Here is a 21,793-nt window from a genome sequence, read left to right as displayed (position 1 = left end):
AAGTTCAGTTTGTTTTATAAAACACATATCTGTAGACATCAGAGTTCGAACGAAATTCTGATAAAAACTCCTAATCTAATACTGGCACACAAAATACATACATTATTATTACGTTGTTATGATTGTAATTGTAAAATACCTACTAAAACATTAGATAATACAATTAGTCTGAAACGTCAATGTTTTTATCATTACATTATCTTTTCTGCTTGCTTTAATATTTATTTATCGTAAGGTTATTAGTTAACCTAGTGTCTAAGTTATTCAAGGCCGGCCCTTTGACACTACTACGACTATTACTTATAACAACAAATAAGATAGACTTTTTGAGACGTTAATTTCGAATAATCGTAGGCCGTAAGAGGTCAGGTGTATAGTATATACTCGTAACCAGCGGCCTTGAGTAACTTAGACACTAGGTTGCCCTGTATGACAAGATGTATGGATGTGAACGAGGCAACGGAAGTTTGTAAGGATCGTAGCAAGTGACGTTCTTAGGTCTGCCTATCCCTATAAGAAAAAGGCTTGATAATATGAAATCTAGGGGAGAGGCCTTTGCTCAGCAGTGGAATACAGAAAGAGGCTCAATAAAAAAGTAAAGTGGTCACCCATCCATAGAATGACCGCAGTAAACATTGCTTAACATACCAATTGTAAATTTTTTATAACAATACTTTTTATTTTCCTGTTTCCTTTCGCCTCATTAAGGATAAATTTCAGATAGTTATATGCCTAAGATGTTTATATTCAGAGCTATCGGCTTGACCATTCAGTTGTTCGTTCATTGCGCACTCATGCGCACGTCCGATGCGTAGTTTACAAATACGTAGTGAAGTGTTGACTAGTGGAGTTGTATATTTTTTGAGAATTTATTTGTAGGTTTTTGAAGTAAGTTTGTTTTAGTATTTTATTTAATTTAATGGTAAATCATTTGTATTAATTTTTTGTATATTTTGTTCATACTATATCATTTGATATATTATGTTGAAACTTCGATAATGCGTCTTAAATACGTGAGTTTGTTGACAATATGAATTTTAATATTTTAATAAATATTATATTAATTTAAATAATTTTATAGAATAATGATAACTGAAAATTTTATAAAAAATAATCATTATGTCAGAAAAGCAATATCGTGTTACAATTTCAGTGTGATCACTAGTGGAAATGTCGTTGGGTTCATAAATTATAAACGAAACGCACATTTATTTAATTATCTAAGTATTTGTTTCTATTTCAACTTTTGTAGAATTTTCTTTGTAACTGAATTCTAAAGGCCTCCTGAAAACTGTATTTGATCTTTCACTTCAGTGATCATGAATAAAACTTATTGAAAATATTCAAATATTACCTAATATGCATTTTATTAAAGAATAATAAGTATCCAAAGCAATATGAAATGTTTTAAAGTAGCTACACTACATGTTATTGAATAATATATATTGAAAAGTTAAAATTAATAAAAAAATACACCATTTTGTATAACCTTTGACGAAATTAGTTTGAGTAGCTCTTATAACGAAAATCGTTTTATACTGTCACCCTTGTTATTAACAAAACTTTACAGACCTCTATGTTATAAATCCACCCTAGTTTAGTTGTTTATATTCTTAAATTGCACATTATAGGGTTTAGCAAATTGCACCATACCGAAAACGAGATACACAAGAGCAATTCTTAGTGCGGGAATTGTCTTTTAAACATTTTAACGTAACCTAATATCTGGGCTATGAGTGCCTAACCGAATAAGACTTTGTTTGTTCCGGGATTCGAACCTGTGACTTCGAGCCGACGAATAACTAACATTCGATCAACAAGGGCAGCTAGTCTATTAGATTTGTTTATTGTTAGGCAGATGAGGAACAATATATAAGGAAAAATTCCACAAAAATATTTTGTTTATTTAGGCTTGGTAGGTTATTTATAAAATTTTATAATATTTGTAGTGACTTATGATTTAAATTGATGACTTCTTGTAGTCTAAAGATTGTATTAATTAAAACCCGTTGACCTTTACTGCCCATTATTTCTATAAAGAGGCTTGAATTACAAAATTGGTATAAGTTGAAACCGGTTTCACTAAAATAACTAATGTTCTTATAGTTAACTTAGTAACAGTTATTGCTTTACAATATATTTATTATTCTGGTTAATTTTGGTGCAAAACTTAGCAGTAACGTAAAGTTATCTGACGATGTGTTTCTTTGTTAAAAAAGTCTGTCTCAAGCAAGTGATGACTATACCTAATTAAGTTTGTTTCAATTGGTCAGTATTGGGGAACTACTCACTCTTTCATTCTGGCCTTACGATTAAACCCTATATAAAAATGATGAGCTGTGAAAAGTGCGGTGTTTCTTTAGGCAATAAACCAGTGAAAAAGGGGAGTAATGGGTCAAAATTAATAATATTATAGTAACTTATATTAATAAATTACAAAATTTATTTAATCCATTTATGTCCCATTGCTAGGCATGGGTCTCCTCCCAAACGAGGAAGTAGTTTAGGCCTTGAGTTCCTCTTACTAGTCAAGTGCGCGTTGGGGACTTGTATCTAATATTCACTTCCTTTAAAGACATTGCCCGGGACTATAAAGATTTATTTCACCTTCAATCTCAGCAGCTATCATGTAGTTTTACGTTATAGCACGTAAATATCAGTTTACAGTTCCAAAGGATAAATAAATTAAAGGTGTTTTGTTCCTCCATAATAATAAAATGAGTTCCAATTGACCTTAATAAAGATTGTCGTATAAAATCAGGTCGAACCACATGCTAAATAAATTACATGTTGTGAAACTATTTTTAACTTTTGTTTGATGTTAAATGTGAGTGAATAATATAATATTTGTTAATGTTATAAATGAATGGATCTTGGGTTACGTTTACGTCAAAATATTATTTAAAATCTGATCGTATTAGCTGTACGATAATCATACCAAAGTCACCGCGGTCGAGGCGGTAATGTGCACAATTATTCATCACGAGGTCTCAGGTTCCATCCCGATCTTTTTTAGTTTATATTAGAATATTCGCAATAGTAACCCCAGACTTTGGTAACTTTAATTTTCTAGTTCAATCACATTAGACTAATATTGTTAACAAGTAAAGTAGGTAGATTTTTTATGGGTGGAACACGAATGTATTTCATATTGCGTACCTTTGGCTATAGTAGTGTGAAGTGATAAGAACATACAAAAATTGTTTCTGTGGCACATTTTATACGCGTAAGTTATGTGATGACAGCTTCAATTGTATAATTGTAAAGTAATATTGCAATTCTCGCTGTAACTGACATTTCAATGAGGCTAGCCAACTGTGCAGGAGTTGACAATGACCTAGTGTACATAATACATTGATACATAATTCATTACAACACTCTTATAAATAGGTAGGCCATATTTGATTAACAACACGGTTTATCTTACCAATATTATAAAATTTAAAGCTTCCGCGACGCAGTCGTACCAGTGCGTCGGGAGGTCGTGGGTTCGTTTTCCACATGGAAATGAAATTGTGCGGTCCACAAATAATTGTTTTGGGATTGGTTGTTTTTTGTGTCCGTTGTTTGTATGTTTGTAAAAGTCCTCGCGATACAAGAGCAATTCTTAGTTTGGTAGTTATCTTTAGTAAAAAAGCGATAGTTAGAATAAAACTTCCTGATCGTTTTTTTTTAATTTAACGCTTATTAACACGGGATACTTTTTACCCCGGGAAACCTTTTCACTCCAACAAAGTTGCGGATCTATGTAAGTGACTACTAAATCACCTTGTAATTCCTCCTTCCGTGTTACTTACCTTATATTGGCAGGGATATTGATACAGAGGTCACCTTCGGTAGAGGCAAGCAAACCGGATCATGTTTCAAACCTGTAACTTTATCCAGGTAGCTCTGGGAAGGAGTATGAAGGCCCATTTTTGAAACCCAGCGATGTGTTCCGAATTAATGTTATAGTTCGGCAACTTAGTATGCAAAGTAATTTTTGACTTGCTCCGTGGCGCAGTGATTTAAGTTTTTTATACCCATAATAGGGAGTGATAAACAAGTTATTCTTCGATTCTGATAAAAGGTTTATTTTGAGTTACAGCACTGTTGTATCATTAGTGCGGATTATAATAACATTTTGTTATATCTAGCATAACATCCAGTAATACAATTTAGTTTTAACAACTAGTAATCAAATCTGAAGCTACAGTAAAAACTCGAAGGCTGTTGCAACAATGAAACATTCCCACGCTAAAATCATATTATTACAATGTTTTGTTAAATGTATGTATTTTTAATTGAATTCCTAATAATAGAGACAATTTTTTATCAGTCTATATATAGAAATGAGTTACTATTTTGAGACATTAAAGTTGTAAAAAGGTTTAAACTATAATTTTGAATGTTTAAATATAAAAGTAAAGACGATCGAAGTTTTAAGTAAGTAGTATCTACGAGTATATCGTTACTGCATTTCGTTTTGTAAACTTTTCATTTGTAATTTGACGCAAGAAGAGTAAATATTATATAATGATTATGAGTAAATCTTAATAAAACCATATATTATTATTTAATGCTATTATATACATTGATTTTAGTTACCTGAAAATTCGTTTTCTTTTGTAAATATTTTACTTTTGCGATCCAATCTAGTATTTTTATCTGAAAAGTAAACATATTAATTTAATACCTTATTTTATTTTGTACGAGAAAATTAACATAACTAAAATTCTAATATAAAGCAAGAATATATACGAAAAATTATGTAATCTACTACCAAATGTGATTTACCGATGAGCAAAAGTTATAAACAATATAATATAATAAAAATAATAATTTTATAAATTACACTCATTAATCAAACAAAAATTGTAGAATCAAAAGCAAAAATAGGAGGATTTACATAATAAAATAATTACTGTTACAGCCCGAAATTTGATAAATCATTACATTTACCAGTTAATTCTAAGATTCGCCAACACTTTTGGTAAAAGTCTAAAGTCTTATTACTTAATTTAGTTATCTTAAACAAACTTTTACCACAATAAACTGCGTGTAAATCCTTCCTCAAAAAATAGGCTATCCAACAGTCAAATCATTTTTCAATTCGCACCAATAGTTCCTCAGATAAGCGCGTTCAAACAAGCAAACAAACAAACTACAATATTAGTATAGATTATACATAGATTATTATCCTGCGTCCTATGTTATAGTCCGACCTATAATTTGAACTAATTTGCGCACAGACATGGAGATTATACCTAACTTGTAAATACCCTAACACGTGTATATTATGGCCTTGACTGCTACACCAACGGCCGATGATAAATTATTGTAAAAAATACCACCAATGATTCATTTTGATTCTGTAGTTCCTTTACTTAGGTTCAAAATTGAGGTTCTCTTTTTTTGCTTCCAAAAAAGTTTTTAGGTCCACATGCGATATTTTTTTGTGCAAAGCTTTTGATACTCGGTACTGTAGTCCGACAACTGACTAGAGAGTCTTGGCCCTCACAAATTATCTAGATTATAATTAATAATTAACTTAATTAAAAAAAATAAAGGAGCGATATCAAACAGCCTTCCATCAGCTACTTAAGGCTTTGCTGATGCTATAAATTCTGTATTTTGACTACTTGCGCCATCAACGAACGAGTTGTTAGACTATAAACATACTCATGATACCACACATGACATAAAAAAATGCTTAATTTAATATCGCAAACAGTGGAATGTAGAATTGCCTGTTGTTATAAAATACCCAGTCTACTGTAGTGTAGTAAAACTACTAGCAAAGGGTCAGTTTCGATTAAACTGTAACTAGGTACTTAGGCTCGGAGCTGTTTACACAAAGTTAATATTATTGGACCAATCCAACAGGTTTTATGTCAACAACAAATATTTTATTACCTTGTTACAATACCTAGTCGATAGTGATTATGAATAATTGTAAAGGGTCAAGGCTGGCCAAAAGGATCACAACTTGTTTAGTAAATATATAATATTCAAGGATATTATAATGAATATTTGTGGGTGTTGATTTTTTTTTTGATGACCTAATGGCTTTCAAAAAATGTGTGACGTAATTTTTGGTGTGGCCAGTCCTTATTCGTAGAGTAGTACTATTATTTTATCGGTTATGTTTTTTTGTTTTGTTTTCTGACAGTATAGTGTGTTAGTGTTTTTTAATATAATTTAATCAACTCCAAAAGTTAATATTTTCTTAACTACTTTTGTACGAAATTTTAATGAATTCCTGAAAGAGATTAGAAATTTTTTTAAATGAAACATTTCAATCATTGTCAAACGGTTTTTCGATGGAATATTATGCATGCTTTAGAATATGTGGTTCTGAAAGACTGAATATATTCAGCGACTTTTGAAGCTGACTGTATCTACCTTTACTGCGATACTTTTTTCGGTTCGATAGATATATTTCTGATTGTGTATAACTGTCAAATATCTGTATATTTATGTCTAGATTCATATAATTTAAAAAAATCACATATATAGCCAGAGCACAAGCTAGTTTTTAATTATATACATAGAAATTCATTGATCGAGAGAATAGGTATCCTACAGTTTCCGAACTTATATTAATTTGCTTTTAAATTGGATTTTTTATACAGTTCAACAATGTAGAGACTGCGTAGTTGTAGAAAAACTCGATCAGGGAAAGTTAACGTCGTTTTATTTCATGAATAAAATTGCCATCGAACGGGTTGAGATGCGAGATTAGATTTTTATTACAGTTTTCATTTGTGCAGTTTTTAAATAATGCATTTTATTTGGTCTTTTTTTAATTTTGGTGAAAATATGAAAGTAAACCCTACTTAAGGTCTGCTGTTTAAAACAAAAAATACACTTATAAAAGCTCAAGTAGCGTACATAATCTGGTACACGAAAATCGGAATAATACGTTTCGTTTTGAAATATTTAGCACAAGAACAATAAGGAACGGTATCTTTACTCCATAAAAAATACTTCTATCAATGAAATAAGTCAAAACAATATGTTATTTTTTTCTTCACTCAATTTATTTTTTTTTCTTTTTCCCAGGTCATTGACATCTACCCAAGATGTTGATTGAAGCTTTACTAGGACTGTTCATAGTCCTGCTGATATGGTTGTACTTCAGAGAGGAGGAGAACCCTCTGGACAAGCTCCCCGGACCTCCGAAATTGCCCTTCTTCGGAAACACTTTTGAGCTGATGAGATTTCCTCCCGGTTAGTAAAATATGTCGACAAGATGTTTCATTGTGTTAATAAATTAACATTGGTTTAACACCTAATGTGTGGGATGAACAGTAGGAATGAATTAATATAGAATCTTAGGTTTGATTTCCTTATGAAGCAGAAATAATTATATGTTTTGGTGTCATGTAGTTATAGGCTCTCGTACTTACTACTACTATTTTTTACGGCCTCCGTGGTTCAGTGGTAAATGGCTCGGTGGAGGTCGTGGGTTCAATTCCCACACGAAATGATCCACAAATAATTGTTTCGGGTCTGATTTAATCTAGTGTCCGTTGTTTGTAGGCTTATCAAAGTCCCCATGACACAAGAGCACTGCTTAGTGTAGGAGCGGTCTAAAAAAAGTTTAAACGTTGTAAACTTGTTGCAGATCAATTAATGGAGCAATTGATTGACTTCACAAAGACGTACGGAGACAGATACGTGATGAAAGTGATGAGTCTCCGAATCCTGCACATCTCCAACCCTTCAGACATTGAGGTGAGTTCTACTACAAGTTAGCTTTTAAAAATATCTCTTGTAGAAGCCCATTCATCGTTACGACTGAAGAACCTTAATATCGTTTGGTGTTAATATAGAAATCTTCAAAAATGTTTAAAGAACTCCAGGTTTTTATCGGATCACAAACAAATATTTATTATAGTAGTATTAAATTGAATTTAAGTACAAAGCATAATATACATAAGTAGTGGACTCTAGACTTTACCGCGCTCTCATTTCTGGACAAGCCTCTTACCCAGCATTAGTACAGTGGAAAGTTAAATCAAATGTACTTAACAGCAAATGCTTCATAATTATACTAATATTATAAAGCTGAAGAGTTTGGTTGTTTGTTTGTTTGAACGCGCTAATCTCAGGAACTATTGGTCCGATTTGAAAAATTATTTGAGTTTTAGATAGGCTATAGGCTATATATCATCACGCTACGACCAATAGGAGCAGAGTACCAGTAAAAAATGTTACAAAACGGGGATTTTTTTTTTACTCTTAGTTGCGCGAGTCAGCTAGTAATATTATAAGTATCGCACGGTTCTATATTTGAAGATTATGAGACTTCAAAATCACATATTTTCATTAACAATTTCTTCTCTTCAACTATACTGTAATATATGACATGCAATTACATTCGATATTACTTTAGTAACTCTATCAAAGTTTACCAGATGGCAGGTAATGTCTCGATGTGATCGAGTGACGATAGATTACTTCATTTCCAAGTAATCTATTCTCACTTAATTCCGAGAACTTTGTCTAGGGCAGAGAATGCCAACCTTTTCATAATACCAAATTTGAAAAACATAAAAAGTTTGTAAAACCAGTTTAAAAACCTACAAAGAAGTTTCAGACGACTGCGCTACATAGAATAAAGCAAAGTCACTTTCCGAGTCTGTCTCTATGTCTGTATGTATGTCTATGTCTGCGGAAATAAATATCGTTCTCTTATTACCTCAGTTACATAATCTCAAGCTCATCTTGTAATCGCGTCATATGTTAGTTGTCTCATATCTTTGCTTTATTAATCACTAGCGAACTGGCCTAACTTCGTTCGGGTATAGTATAATTTATCTCGTTGATTCCATACTCACAGGAATTCTGATCCCATTGATCCCAAAAAAGCTTGTCCCGAGAGTTACAAACATATTTTAAAAATAATTATCCAATTTAGTTTAGTTCTTCAAAACTTAGACAGATTAAATGTTATTTTAGAGATTTTTTTTTAATATAGATATTTGTTTTTGCATAGGTGGTGCTGGCACATACAAAGAACATCTCGAAGAGTATGCCTTATGCTTTCTTGAGAGACTGGCTGGGCTCTGGACTGCTGTTGAGCACTGGTAAGTTAAGAATGTATTACTAAAAGTAAGTCTAAATCAAATCATACTATTCCTCAATTTTTTCATGTGATAGTTGTTGACAGAGAAAAACAAGTGGACATATGTAATCCGATGATAGGTTTGTTTACGCTCTATATCCATACTAATATTATAAATGCGAAAGTAACTCTGTCTATCTGTCTGTTACTCAATCACGCCTAAACTACTGAACCAATTTCCATTAAATTTGGTGTGGAGATATTTTGATACCCGAGAAAGGACATAAGCTACTTTTTTTTCCCGGGAAAATGACGCATTCGAATTCGCGGGTAAAAGCTAGTTAACTATAAGTAAGCATTTCTTGATTACAACTTTTATATCGCGAAGTTTTAAATACCACACGCACAAAATTCCTTAATCGGAATCAGTGGAATAAAATTGTACTCTACCCAGCCGAAGTCGGGCCATTCCGCTAGTATTAAATATAATTATTTGAACAGAGCACTTTCTAACAAGGAGTTGAAAAGCATCCTAAATTCTGTCAGTTTATCTAAAGTGTCCGTTAATGGAAGATGCTATAGACTCTCAGCTATCTATGTATATATACAATCGTATCTGAAGATTAGTTCCGTGAACAGTCCTCAGATCGGAATTGAATCGGCAAGCAAGAGATTGGTTCCGTGACCTCAGTGCGATTTCACTGCAGTTTGACGATTCGTGATCCTTCGAATCGTGTATTTAATCTCAGTTATAGTTGGATTATACGTTCAATAGAGATGAGGTGAGAGATGGCAGATAATTTAAAAATATTAGACATGTATTTTTATATAAAGAAAAATCAACAGTGTCTTATTTAAAAAGCATTTTTGTTGTTAAGTGGAGGCTAATGACGTCACAGTGTTGTAAATTTTGTACTTCAAAGTGACGTCTGTCAAGCGATTCTTCAATTTAATGTATCACCGTAATAATTTGATTATGTTTCAAAAATAAAATACAAAATAAAAATAAGTGTGTTATTATTTTTCACAATCTACCAGACAGACAAAAATCTTGAAATTAGTCGTTATCCCTATTCTAAATACCGCTTTGAGTTTTGGTAGCAAGTAACTTATTAATCAGCAATCAGCGTTTGATTTACAAGTGGCAGAAAATAATATATTGGTTAAATAATTACAGTTGCTCTATATTAGAATCTTGCAAAAGTTAAATGTCTCAACGTCCAAAGTACATTACTTTTCATAATCATTGAATATAAAAACGATTAACCGATAAGGAATAAGATATAGGCTTAATTTATAGATATCCGCGGTTTAATGATTTCACTCGATTATACTCTGTCGTAATCAGTGATATATTATCTAATACTTAGTAAGGAACAAAAATAATAATAAGGAAACGATTTGAAAGTTTCTTACTCATTATTTTTACTACTTAAATTTATTTAAGTGGTGAACCTTATATCGCAATTATTTTTACCGTCAAGAGGTTTTGACAACAAGGAGGTTTTTTTTAGTAGACAACAACCGGGATCGACCGTTTATGTGCCCTCTGAAGCATGGAAATGCTCAGTGCACATAACACTAAGCGGTTACCCATCTATGGTATTACAGCGACAAAGGTTGCTTCACCTACAAAGCGGTCACCGACCGGTGAGCGCAACTGGCTATGGGCGCCTCAACTTTGACAACTTTGACAATCTTTTATGGATTCATGTTTGACCTAAATGAATAAATAATATGATTTTGATTCACCACTTTAAGAAAACTAGTTCCAAGAAAATCACTTTCTTTACCATTCCCAAATACATTAATACATTAGAGAGCTACCGTAAGAAGCTTACTTAGAGCACATTTAACGGAAAAAATCCGGAATTTTAAAGTGTTATCACCGGACACGGGGAAATCAAATTTCAAGATAAGCTAGGATTTTCAAGCCCTATCTATCAACATTTTTTTCCAAAAGGACAATTTAAAACAATATGCAATAATATGCATAGTATCTGTAGTTTCAAAATGGAGTCGTTGTCAGACATGTACCCGTAACTGCTGAGACCTGCAGGTCACTAAATGTTTATAAATACAAGCCTTGCACACAAGGCTCTCAACAATGGGACTGACATATCTATTTATAGATAAAAGTCTCTAAATGTAAGTTAACTAGATTAAAAAAACAGGCTCGCTACTATGTTGTTGGACAATAGTAAAGAGACACAAGAGGAATCTTGATATGACCATACGCTTATCGAAACAGTTCTCAACTCATAAACCTATCAGGGATCTCATTAACCTGATATCATTCTGTTCTTCACCAGGCTCCCACTGGCACAGACGCCGCAAGATCCTGACGCCGACATTCCACTTCAACATCCTAAAGAACTTCGCCACTGTCATCGAGGAGAAGAGCCGAGACCTGGTTCATCTGCTGAAGTCTAAGAAAGGGGGCGATGTAGACCTGATGCCTGTTATCAGTGATTATACGCTGTTTACTATTTGTGGTGAGTTTACTTATTGTATGATTATTTTAGCGTTTAAGGCTTAAGCAGTGTTTTTGACATGGCTTAACAACTGCTATTTTGATCTATACTATTAGTATACCAGTACGCTGCAGTATTTGTTTGTTTGAACTTGCTATTCTTAAGAAATTAGTTACTAGTTCGAATTGAAAAATTATGTTTGCGTTGAATAGGGCCATTTATTGAGGGATATATTATAGTATCATGCTATAACTAATAGGAGTGCAACAGCAACAAAAAATGTTGTGAAAACTGGAAACTAACGACCACGCGAGCGAAGTTCCAAGTGGCTGGTAGACTACAATATTCGGGACGATTTTAACGAACCCTCCGAAGTATGTATATGCACGCTTAGCTGAAATACCAATAAGCGGTGGTTTCCATATAGAAAATCCGCGCTAAAGCTGGCTGAACCCATAATTGTTTATCTACCGGTGAACGTAACTGGCAGTTAACATTTAATTAAGGCAAGTGCAAGTACTCATTTGTTTTAAAAAGTAAATACTCGCCTTATCGATACATCTTGTATCGCGTGAGCTTTAACAAAATATACAACTAATTTACATTAGAAATGACTTAAAAAATAGTTCCTGTATTTTACGTTAAGGCAATGATTAATTTGTAAATAAATTGTCGTTAAGCACGCGATAACTGGGTTAATAAAGGGTATTGAGAGTTAAAATATTTTGTATTTAACGTAAGTCTAAAGGGTGCACGCACTGGACAACGGTAAATGATTTTATAAAAACCTTTTCCGCGGACGCTCAGTAGTTTCCAAGCAAGTGGATTCGTTTCTATAAACATATTCAGTTCTCTTTTTGTAAAAACACTAATGGATATAAAATTTCCTTAAGTTGAAAGAAATAATCAACATCGCATCGTGATCTTACAATGAATGACAAAGAGAGAGCATTTCATTGTGTTGACAATGTAAGGCACAAAACAAAACAGCGCCCATTAGATTTATACCTTAAAAGTGCTTTTATACAAACGGTTGGATGATCAGAGGTTGTTTATAAAACAAAAATATCATGCCTGTTGTACCTGAAGGTTTAGGCAGAGGTGTATGGGTGCTCCCACACAGCAGTTATATAACGTCAGAAACTGACTTATAACTTTAAACAAATTTGTTTCAAAATTTTGTTAAAATGGTTTTAAAAATAGAAAAATACCAACAGCGTTTTGTCCGACCTGGAATCAGAACCCGGGTCCTCGTGGTCAGGTCATGTCGGTTACACTAGTGACCGCGCCGAAAATATGTGTTTCTCATACATCTGTCTTCATCTACGTGCGTAACAAACAAGAAGCTAAAAATTAAAATTAAAATAACATTTTTATTGTGTTTTTTAGCTAACAATAAATAAGACAAATTACTGCATACTTTAATGTCATATTTGCAGTTAATGATATTTAAATTATATAGCATTGTTTGATTGTTTCAATGGAACTGACCGCCGCGTCGAGACATCTTCTCAAAGTTAAAGTAATTTTGTACCATATGACATAAAAACCGTATAGGCGTTCAGGAAGTCTTGTTTTATATCGAACGAAAAACATGATGGATTGCTAATCTCGGAATTAAGGTGAAAGGTACAAAAAGCAATTTGACTACTTTTTGTTTTTCTTCCAAATTTTCAAATCAATTTTGGTAAAAAAAAATAACACTAGCTGGATTGGAAACTTCAAGAAGTATTTTGACCATAGGTATAGTAGCCTTCAAAGAGTATAATCTTTGTGTTCGAATCATTCTTTGTTATGAATGCTCTTACTCACACGTTACTTCGCATTCATACATAAAATCACGCCTTCCTCCTATAAGGGTATACCAGTGGTCGTTCCCAAATTCTTTTTTATGACAGACTTACCGCCGGTTTCTGAGTACATTTAGCGGTAGTTTATCTATTCAATAGCGTTTTTTTTGTATGAGTTTAACGCTATTGAATAGATTAACTGCGCTAAATATACCTCAGAAACCGGGAGTTATGCATTATGTTCGGCTCTCATATTTTCGTAGCAAGAGTTCTTTGTCCACATAAGATTGTAACTTCCTAAAATAAATACTATATCTACCATTTTTTCATACAAAATTGTATTTTCTACCTGTGACTGTTATTAGCTTAATACAGGCTTCAATATGTAATTATGTCATTGTGTAGATGTCACGTTTGATAACTAAATTACACTCATTTTGCTCCCGCTAAGGTCACATTATGGTCATAGCAAGTAATCAACATGAAAATATGGTAATGATAAAAATTATACATTGTTTTGATATTTTGCATATAATTTTAGGCGTGTTTAATGGTATTTTGATGAACGGTTTAAATATTATTTATTTCCGTAATTATTTGAAATGTTTGAATCAGTTATTAATCAATATATATTTCACTTCAATTCGACTAATACTCAGTGCTTTTTTGACATTATCCAAAAACTTTTATGTCATGTGAATTAAAAGCAGTTAATCAAAGAATTATATTTTTTCGCTTTCATGGTCACCCAGAAAGTGTCTCTACATTATGTTTTTGAAAGTTTTGTTCCGCATTCCCCTTTTTGGCTTACCTTAGCATCTTTGATTTTCATTGTCATAATTTTTATTACACACATTATTATATTGCAAGTATATTTTACGATGACCTTGTATCTTAACACTCCTATCAAATCTCAAATGCGTTTTATCAAAGTTTGAGATTTGTTAAACCTTTTTTATGTTCGTGAAAAACGATAAGTGTTTGTAAACAAATTAAAGGGTCATTAAGTGCTGTAATTTATTGCGTGTTTTATACAATTAACGAGTAGCAAGAATCAGTTGTAACCTTCGCTTTATCTTGAACGTAATCACCGTGGTAAAAATAAACTGCAATTCAGGACACCGACCGCCATATTGGAAAGGACACGGAAGGGCACTCGAAATTCGAACACTGTTGACGTAACCCACAAACAAGGAACATTACTTTTTAAAATTATAGTTGCCATTTTATTTTAGTTGCCGCGATTATTTTTTGAAAGTACATTTTTATTTTTTGTAGTAGTGTATTTGTTGTTTATTTGCCGTTATTTACTGTTGTAATTAATTATGAAGTTCATGGACAATGGCATCATAATAAACAGTAGGTAAGATAAATGTGAGACACAATTAATCTTGTACTCGTTAAAATTATTAAATGTTATCTTACATTTGTCTGATTTATTGATCGGTTCAGCCTTTTTGTAAGCACAGCCTTTGAAAAAAATCTTTCCGAAAATAACTTAAAAAACTACATTAACGATATTCATCCGAATTTGTTCAGCAGTTTCTGAGATATTGATTAACAAACGTACATTTAACAATAATAAGTAAGGACATTATGTCATTGTTTGTCTGTACGTTGACACTGAACTACAAAGTACCCCGCCTACACTTGACAATGACCTGTTTGTGAAGGAACAAGACTATTATTCTATCTGGCCTCGTCTTATCACTGTCCAGATAGCCGGCCTATTATCTTATACTGATGGAAATAAAATAAGCGGTATTTTCTTTTGTAGAGAACAATTACTGCAGAATAAAATTGTGTGTGTGTGTGTGTTTTAAGATTGTTTTTCATTCTGAAACTGCCAATTATGTCGATGAATATTATTTTAGGAATCTTTTACAAAAGCGTGGCACACAGTTAGCAGAATATCAAATTTAAGAAAAAAAGTATTTACGTTTTTGCCTTTTTCTAAAAATACAGTTCAGTGATGGCTGATTAGGATTTGCTCTATGTATATTATATGTATACATACGTGGAGCTACATCTTCGATAATATAACTCTCAACCTTTTATAGAAACGGCAATGGGCACAAAACTGGACGGAGACCAATCAGCAGCCACCATAAACTACAAGAACGCAATCCTCAACATGGGTCTTCTCCTACTAAGTCGGATCACTAAAGTCTGGTTATGGACTGACTTCATGTTTTACAAATCCAGTCAAGGAAAGGAATTCTCTGGTCTTCTGGACACAGCCAGGTCTTTCGCTGACAACGTGATTATGGATAGAAAGGCCCAAAGGGCTGAGAATAAGGTGGTGGAAGTGTCAGCTGACGCGGAATTTGGGACGAAGAGAAGGCTGGCCATGTTGGATCTGCTGCTAGAAGCTGAGGAACGAGGAGAGATTGATATGGAGGGTATTAGAGATGAGGTCAACACGTTCATGTTTGAGGTAAGTTATGTTACGCTTTTTTTTTGATCTAGTAAGATGTGTCACTCTATACTCGGGCCATTTCAAACGTACAAACTAAGTCATGTCGTTTTATCGTAGTCTCTCGCTCGCATGACAATGAGACATAACAACTGACACAAAATACTGTCAGTTGACTCAAACTCAAGGGCACTAATGGGATAAACCCGAGATATAGTTATTACATAATAGGACAAGGAGTTTTATATGGTTGTGCGTTTATCATAGCTGGCTTTCGTAACTAGCAAATTTAATAGTTTTATATATTGTGTGTTTTTTTGAGAAGAAAACCTCTTGGTAGAAGACGAAACTCATATAACGATATATATTTTTTTATAATTTATAATGCGTTGATGTCATAGTTATTAAATATCTACGTACATTGTTGATGAACCTACATCAATTATATGATTGCACTTTGTATATTCAAGGCGAAGTTATATACTTAGTGCATTAGACTATACAAATATGGTGAAGCAAGTGTAAATAAAATAATAACTTGCATCCATAAATAGTTTACTTAAAATAGTCATATGTATCGGATAGAGATTAAAGGCTCGTAGTGCATGTTGTTTCCCGATTTCGAAATATGGATTCAATAAAATGTCTGCTATCTATTCTATCATATTCAAAATATTCAATTTCACGGGTTCTGGATAAGTGTAAGGTAACCTATTATAAAATAATTGCAAAAATAAGTCTTATCTTAGGAAATGTGGCAAAAGATGTTTGAAAGTAAATGGCAAAGTATATAATGACTGCCGGTCGAATAAGCATTATTTCAAGACATGTTAATATGTGAAGTTGCAGTTTAATATTTTGTTTAAGATCATATAACCAAAAAACAATATTGTAATGACTGAAAATATAATAATACTTTGTTTTTGTGAGTAATAATGATTTCAACATAACGAAAGACTAAACTACCAAACTTGAAAATAATCTATACTAATATTATAAAGCTGAAGAGTTTGTTTGTTTGTTTGTTTGAACGCGCTAATCTCAGGATCTACTGGTCCGATTTGAAAAAATCTATACTAATATTATAAAGCTGAAGAGTTTGTTTGTTTGTTTGTTTGAACGCGCTAATCTCAGGAACTACTGGTCCGATTTGAAAAAATCTTTCAGTGTTAGATAGTACATTTATCTAGGAAGGCTTTAGGCTCTATATCATCACGCTACGACCAATAGGAGCAGAGTAGCAATAAAAAATGTTATAAAAACGGGGAAAATTTTGACCCATTCTATCTTATGTGACGCAAGCGAAGTTGCGCGGGTCAGTTAGTTTAAAATAATTAGAATGTATTTTTTACCGTATAGGTATAAGGTTTTCTTAACCCAGTCAAGTATCCAATTACGTCACACAAGCCTTTCCTACAAACATACCATCAAAGTAATAGCCAGTAAGACGAGGGTGTTTCTCTTGTACTTAGTGCAGTACTTATATTTTATGTGTGTGTTCATATGAGGTTTGTTTCAGGGCCATGACACCACGGCGCTGGCTATCACGTTCGGTCTGATGCTGATAGCGGACCATGATGATGTACAGGTAAATGTAAACTTATTTTGATCTTTTATTCTCCTGAAATAATAAAGTAGACATGTTTTAATATTATGCGGGTAGTTACGATTGTTTAACTTATTTTTAAATGGCTTTGGTTGCTTGGCACTTAGATAGTTTGAACCTGCGTTATTTATTCATACGTTTTTTTGTTGCATTACGCCTCTTTGTCTGAAGGTGTATACAGAGGTGTATGATATACACTCTCGTTTCGCCATGATCGAAGTTAGCAAGAAATTTGTTGGTATTATGTAAATCGCAAATCTATTAACATAAACTAGGAAGTTACCAAATTCTATTGAGAAAATTATAGCAATAAATATATAAAAAAAAACAATTTTAAAAAGCATTTTGCACGACTTGGCAATCGATCCATATAATATCGCTTAGGCCTCAGAAGCATACGCGTATTAAATAGGATGGCATGTTATTTTTATCTTTTATTTACATTTGAGTTAATAACTTAATTAAATAATTATGTAATCACATGCGCGATTTAAGATATGAGGATGATATTGTAGATATCTTAGTGATTTATTTTATCTAGTTGTGAAATATTTGTCTGTCTGGTGAAATATAATGACTCACTTGTATTCAATTGAGTACAGGGCAAAGTGCAGTAAACAATAACAATCATATGTTTAATCCTTTTTAATACCAAACATGCTTACTGCGTGTAGTTTAAGTAAATATTTAAGAATCGATAATTAAGTAAGTTTGGATCAAAAATGTTAAATTTCAAGAATTTAAAGTATCATATTATAACATTAGCTACGGGTGTCTAACTAATTATTAATTTATTAATTAAGTAATTAATAAATTATTAATTTATTAATTACTTAATTAATAAATTAATAATTATTATTAATTTATTAATTAAGTAAGTTTGGATCAAAAATGTTAAATTTCAAGAATTTAAAGTATCATATTATAACATTAGCTACGGGTGTCTAACAGTTCAATGACAACTACCTGTCTAGCATTCTGTATAATATATTGGCGCGACATTATAAAATTGTACATCTTTTTACTTGATATAAAACTAGCATTCTATCCGCGGCTTTGCACGAGTGGACATTCAACTTTTGAGGAGAGTTTCCGAGAAATCCTGCTAGCGAGAAAATATGCTGAATTTCGGTATCGTCCGTTCAATAGTTTCCGGCTGTACGTTGTCTGTCAGTCAGACAGTTACCAACGGAAGAGTTTTGTAAACAAAAATGGTCTTTCTACAGGAACGTATCTTCGAAGAGGTTCAAAGCATCCTGGGTGATGATGATCGTCCCCCAGCGTTGTCGGAGCTGTCTGACATGAAGTACTTGGAGGCTGTTATCAAAGAGATCCTCAGACTCTATCCCAGTGTGCCGTTTATTGGACGAAAGGTCACTGAAGACTTTAAGTTGGGTAAGATATTTTTACTAATATTTCAAACTAGCTGACCCGCGCAACTTCGCTTGCGTCACATAAGAGAGAATGGGGCATATTTTTCCCCTTTTTTGTAACATTTTTTGTTGCTAGTCCGTTCCTTATGGCCGTAGCGTGATGTTATATAGCCTAAAGCCTGCCTCGATAAATGGTCTATCTAACACTGAAATAATTTTTCAAATCGGACCAGTAGTTCCTGAGATTAGCGCGTTCAAACAAACAAACAATCAAACAAACAAACTCTTCAGCTTTATAATATTAGTATAGAAGTATAGATATAGATTTATTGTGATTTCTTGAGAAAATATTATAAATACCGTTTAAGTAGAGAAAGAAAAAGAGCCAGTGAGAGTGAGAGTGTAAATTTTCGTAGAAGATATCGTTTAATTAATATAATTAATTGCAAATTTTTGAATGAGTATCATGAATTTCATGTTTTTTTCTTCTTCCTTGTCATTTACGTTATCTATACGCGTATATACGCGTATGTATATATATTTGCTGACCATATTATGGCGACGTCAACTAATTTATCAGTCGTATCAGTTATTAAGGTTGTGGAACACAAAAGGCATTAAAGCAAATATGCAATGGTTTTAATAAAATCCAATAAAATAGCAAATGAGTTTAATTAACATGGATTTTTACTCGTTTAGGCGATCTCCTAGTGAAACAAGGAACAACAATAGACATCCACTTCTACGAGCTGCATCACCGCGCGGACATGTTCCCTGATCCGGAGAAGTTCGATCCTGAACGGTTCTTGAGCAGTGAGACAAGACATCCTTACGCCTATGTGCCGTTCAGCGCTGGACCACGGAACTGTATTGGTAAGACACTACTTTTAAATTTTTAGAATACGGGAATAAACGCGAACCGGTATGGTCTGACTGCATCTGTGGCGCGGTCGGTAGCGTATCCGACTACTGACTACGAGGTTTGATTCCCAGATCAGACAAAGTATTAGTCTTATCCTATGGCTAGTGGTCACCTAGTGTCAAAGTTGTTCAAGCCGCCCAAAAGCCTTTGACGTGGCTTAACGACTTCGTAGTAGATAACAACCGGGACCGACTTTTTACGTGCCCTCGCACGGAGACGCCCAGTCCAAATACCACAATGCGGTCACCCATCTATAGAGTTACCGCGCCAAGGGTTGCTTAACCCACAGATCGTTTATCGACCGGTGAGCGCAACTGGCTATGGGCGCCTCCAAAGTATTAGTAAGTATTCTTGATGGTAGTCCGGTATTTGGGTACTTCCCGGTATAAAACAATAGGCTCGCTCGCTTACATGGGACTAACATTTAAAATGGCAAAACGCGTACTATAATATACCTCTGTCTTCACCTTCGGATATAGATGTAATTATACATGCGATTCATAGTTATGTCGAGCAGCCACTAATGACTATATTAGTAATAACGTTCTCCCACACATGTAAGTACTAACAACGTGTTATAGCCCGCGTAACTACGTCAATTAGCCCTATAACTAAGCCGTTGATCTGCGCCATGTATCACCAAATTAATGGCGTTGGCAACCATTATGAATGAAGGTTTACTCGCTGTAAACTTAATAGCAGGCTTTCAGTTCGAAGAAAAGGGTGTATTTATGATACTATCACATTAAATACTTAATTAAAGGGTACGGTGAAACGTAGAGGGGTGGAATTTTATCAAGAGTATGTACAATTTGGTCAGTTTAAGTCTGGTCGATTATTGCTTTATTCGAAAACGCTATTGAAATTAGGGCCACTATTCAGTACATTGCTGTCTTGACGTAACGTGTTAATCACTAAAATCTAAGGGAAGAAATAATGTACTTCATAGTGGCTTTTAAATAGTTGACAATTAAGATACGTGATATGACCCCCGGATCCGATACAACTGTTTGTGGATCGCACAAATATTCCGTGTGGGATTCGAACCCACAACCATCCGACGCACTGGTATTGGCGTAGTGACATACTTAACTACTGCGCCACGGATGCCGACATTTCAATAGACAACAAAACATTATGGCTGAAATAGGCTTTGTAGGCAGGCTTTACAAATATACAAACAAATCCTAAAACAGTTTTTTTCTCCAGGTCAACGTTTTGCCATGCAAGAAATGAAGTCTACGTTCAGCGAGGTGGTCCGTAACTTCAAACTGGTGCCTAAGGTGAAGGGACACCGGCCCAGGGTCTTCGCCGACATCGTGTTGAGACCAGTCGACCCTATTTACGTCAAGTTCATTCCACGTACTAAATAATATTATACGATTGATATCTCTCTGAAAAAATTTTATAAATAGAATAAATTTGACCCATTAATGTCATTGCTGGGCAAGGGTCTCTTCCCGTAAGGAGGGAAGGTATAGACCTTGAGTCCAGTTGTTTCGAAAAAAAATGTAATCATTATTTTATTACGTCCTAAGAATAAAGGCCTTTTGCACTACTGTTGGATAACTATCAAATAGTTTGTCAGGAAATATCCTACAATTGATAATAATACAAGTCTCTCTAAAATAAGTATCGAAAAATTTGAAATTATTTTGTCTTATAAGTTATCACTTATTCATAACACGTATCTGGCCCTAAGTCTTTTGTTAAGAGATTTTTATAAAAAATATATTTTTATGATTCTAAGTATTGTTTATCTTAAAAATATTATTTTTAAGAGATTGCATTTATTTATTAGCGTTTTACATATGGAACTTTTTTGGTATTTGCGAAAATATTCGTTATTATAATATTAGTATAGATTATTACTCTAGATTTATATTTAATTTTGTCCTTTATTTAATGAAATAAAAAAATCATGAAACACTTTGTTGTTTTACTAAAAACCCTCTTTTTTATTCTACTTTAATAAGTTTGTATGTTTGTATAAATTCTCATGGGAATGAAATCAACGGGATAAAATTATACTACACCCGAAAAAAAATAGGCCAGTCCTCTATACCTCTAGTTAATTTAAATATTGATATTTATCTTTATTGCGATATTTCCTGCATACACTAAAAGCAAAGAACGTACAAATAAAATGCATTTCTGAAA

At 33.2% G+C, this 21,793-nt stretch overlaps 1 protein-coding gene across 1 annotated transcript; it reads left to right on the top strand.

Annotated features, from left to right (window-relative positions):
• The first annotated feature begins 750 nt into the window (after window positions 1-750).
• Window positions 751-21,543, top strand: LOC142979005 (cytochrome P450 4C1-like). The gene is made up of 10 exons (XM_076123726.1): window positions 751-888; window positions 7,045-7,212; window positions 7,610-7,719; window positions 8,984-9,074; window positions 11,365-11,547; window positions 15,377-15,753; window positions 17,252-17,320; window positions 18,565-18,733; window positions 19,411-19,584; window positions 20,843-21,543. Exons 2-10 carry the CDS (start codon window positions 7,065-7,067, stop codon window positions 21,004-21,006), a joined length of 1,485 nt encoding a protein of 494 aa, XP_075979841.1. The 5' UTR covers window positions 751-888; window positions 7,045-7,064; the 3' UTR covers window positions 21,007-21,543.
• Window positions 21,544-21,793: the final 250 nt, after the last annotated feature.

Source organism: Anticarsia gemmatalis, chromosome 15 (genome assembly GCF_050436995.1).
Source record: "Anticarsia gemmatalis isolate Benzon Research Colony breed Stoneville strain chromosome 15, ilAntGemm2 primary, whole genome shotgun sequence".
In the NCBI taxonomy this organism is placed as follows: Eukaryota; Metazoa; Arthropoda; class Insecta; order Lepidoptera; family Erebidae; genus Anticarsia; species Anticarsia gemmatalis.
Note: the sequence above shows the minus strand (reverse complement) of the source record. Positions and strands in the feature narration are given on the sequence as shown.

Coding starts and splice junctions, on each gene's coding strand:
- LOC142979005 (XM_076123726.1), top strand. CDS start 7,065: ATGTTGATTGAAGCTTTACTAGGACTGTTCATAGTCCTGCTGATATGG. Junction 7,213..7,609: donor GCTGATGAGATTTCCTCCCG/GTTAGTAAAATA, acceptor AACTTGTTGCAG/ATCAATTAATGGAGCAATTG. Junction 9,075..11,364: donor TGGACTGCTGTTGAGCACTG/GTAAGTTAAGAA, acceptor GTTCTTCACCAG/GCTCCCACTGGCACAGACGC.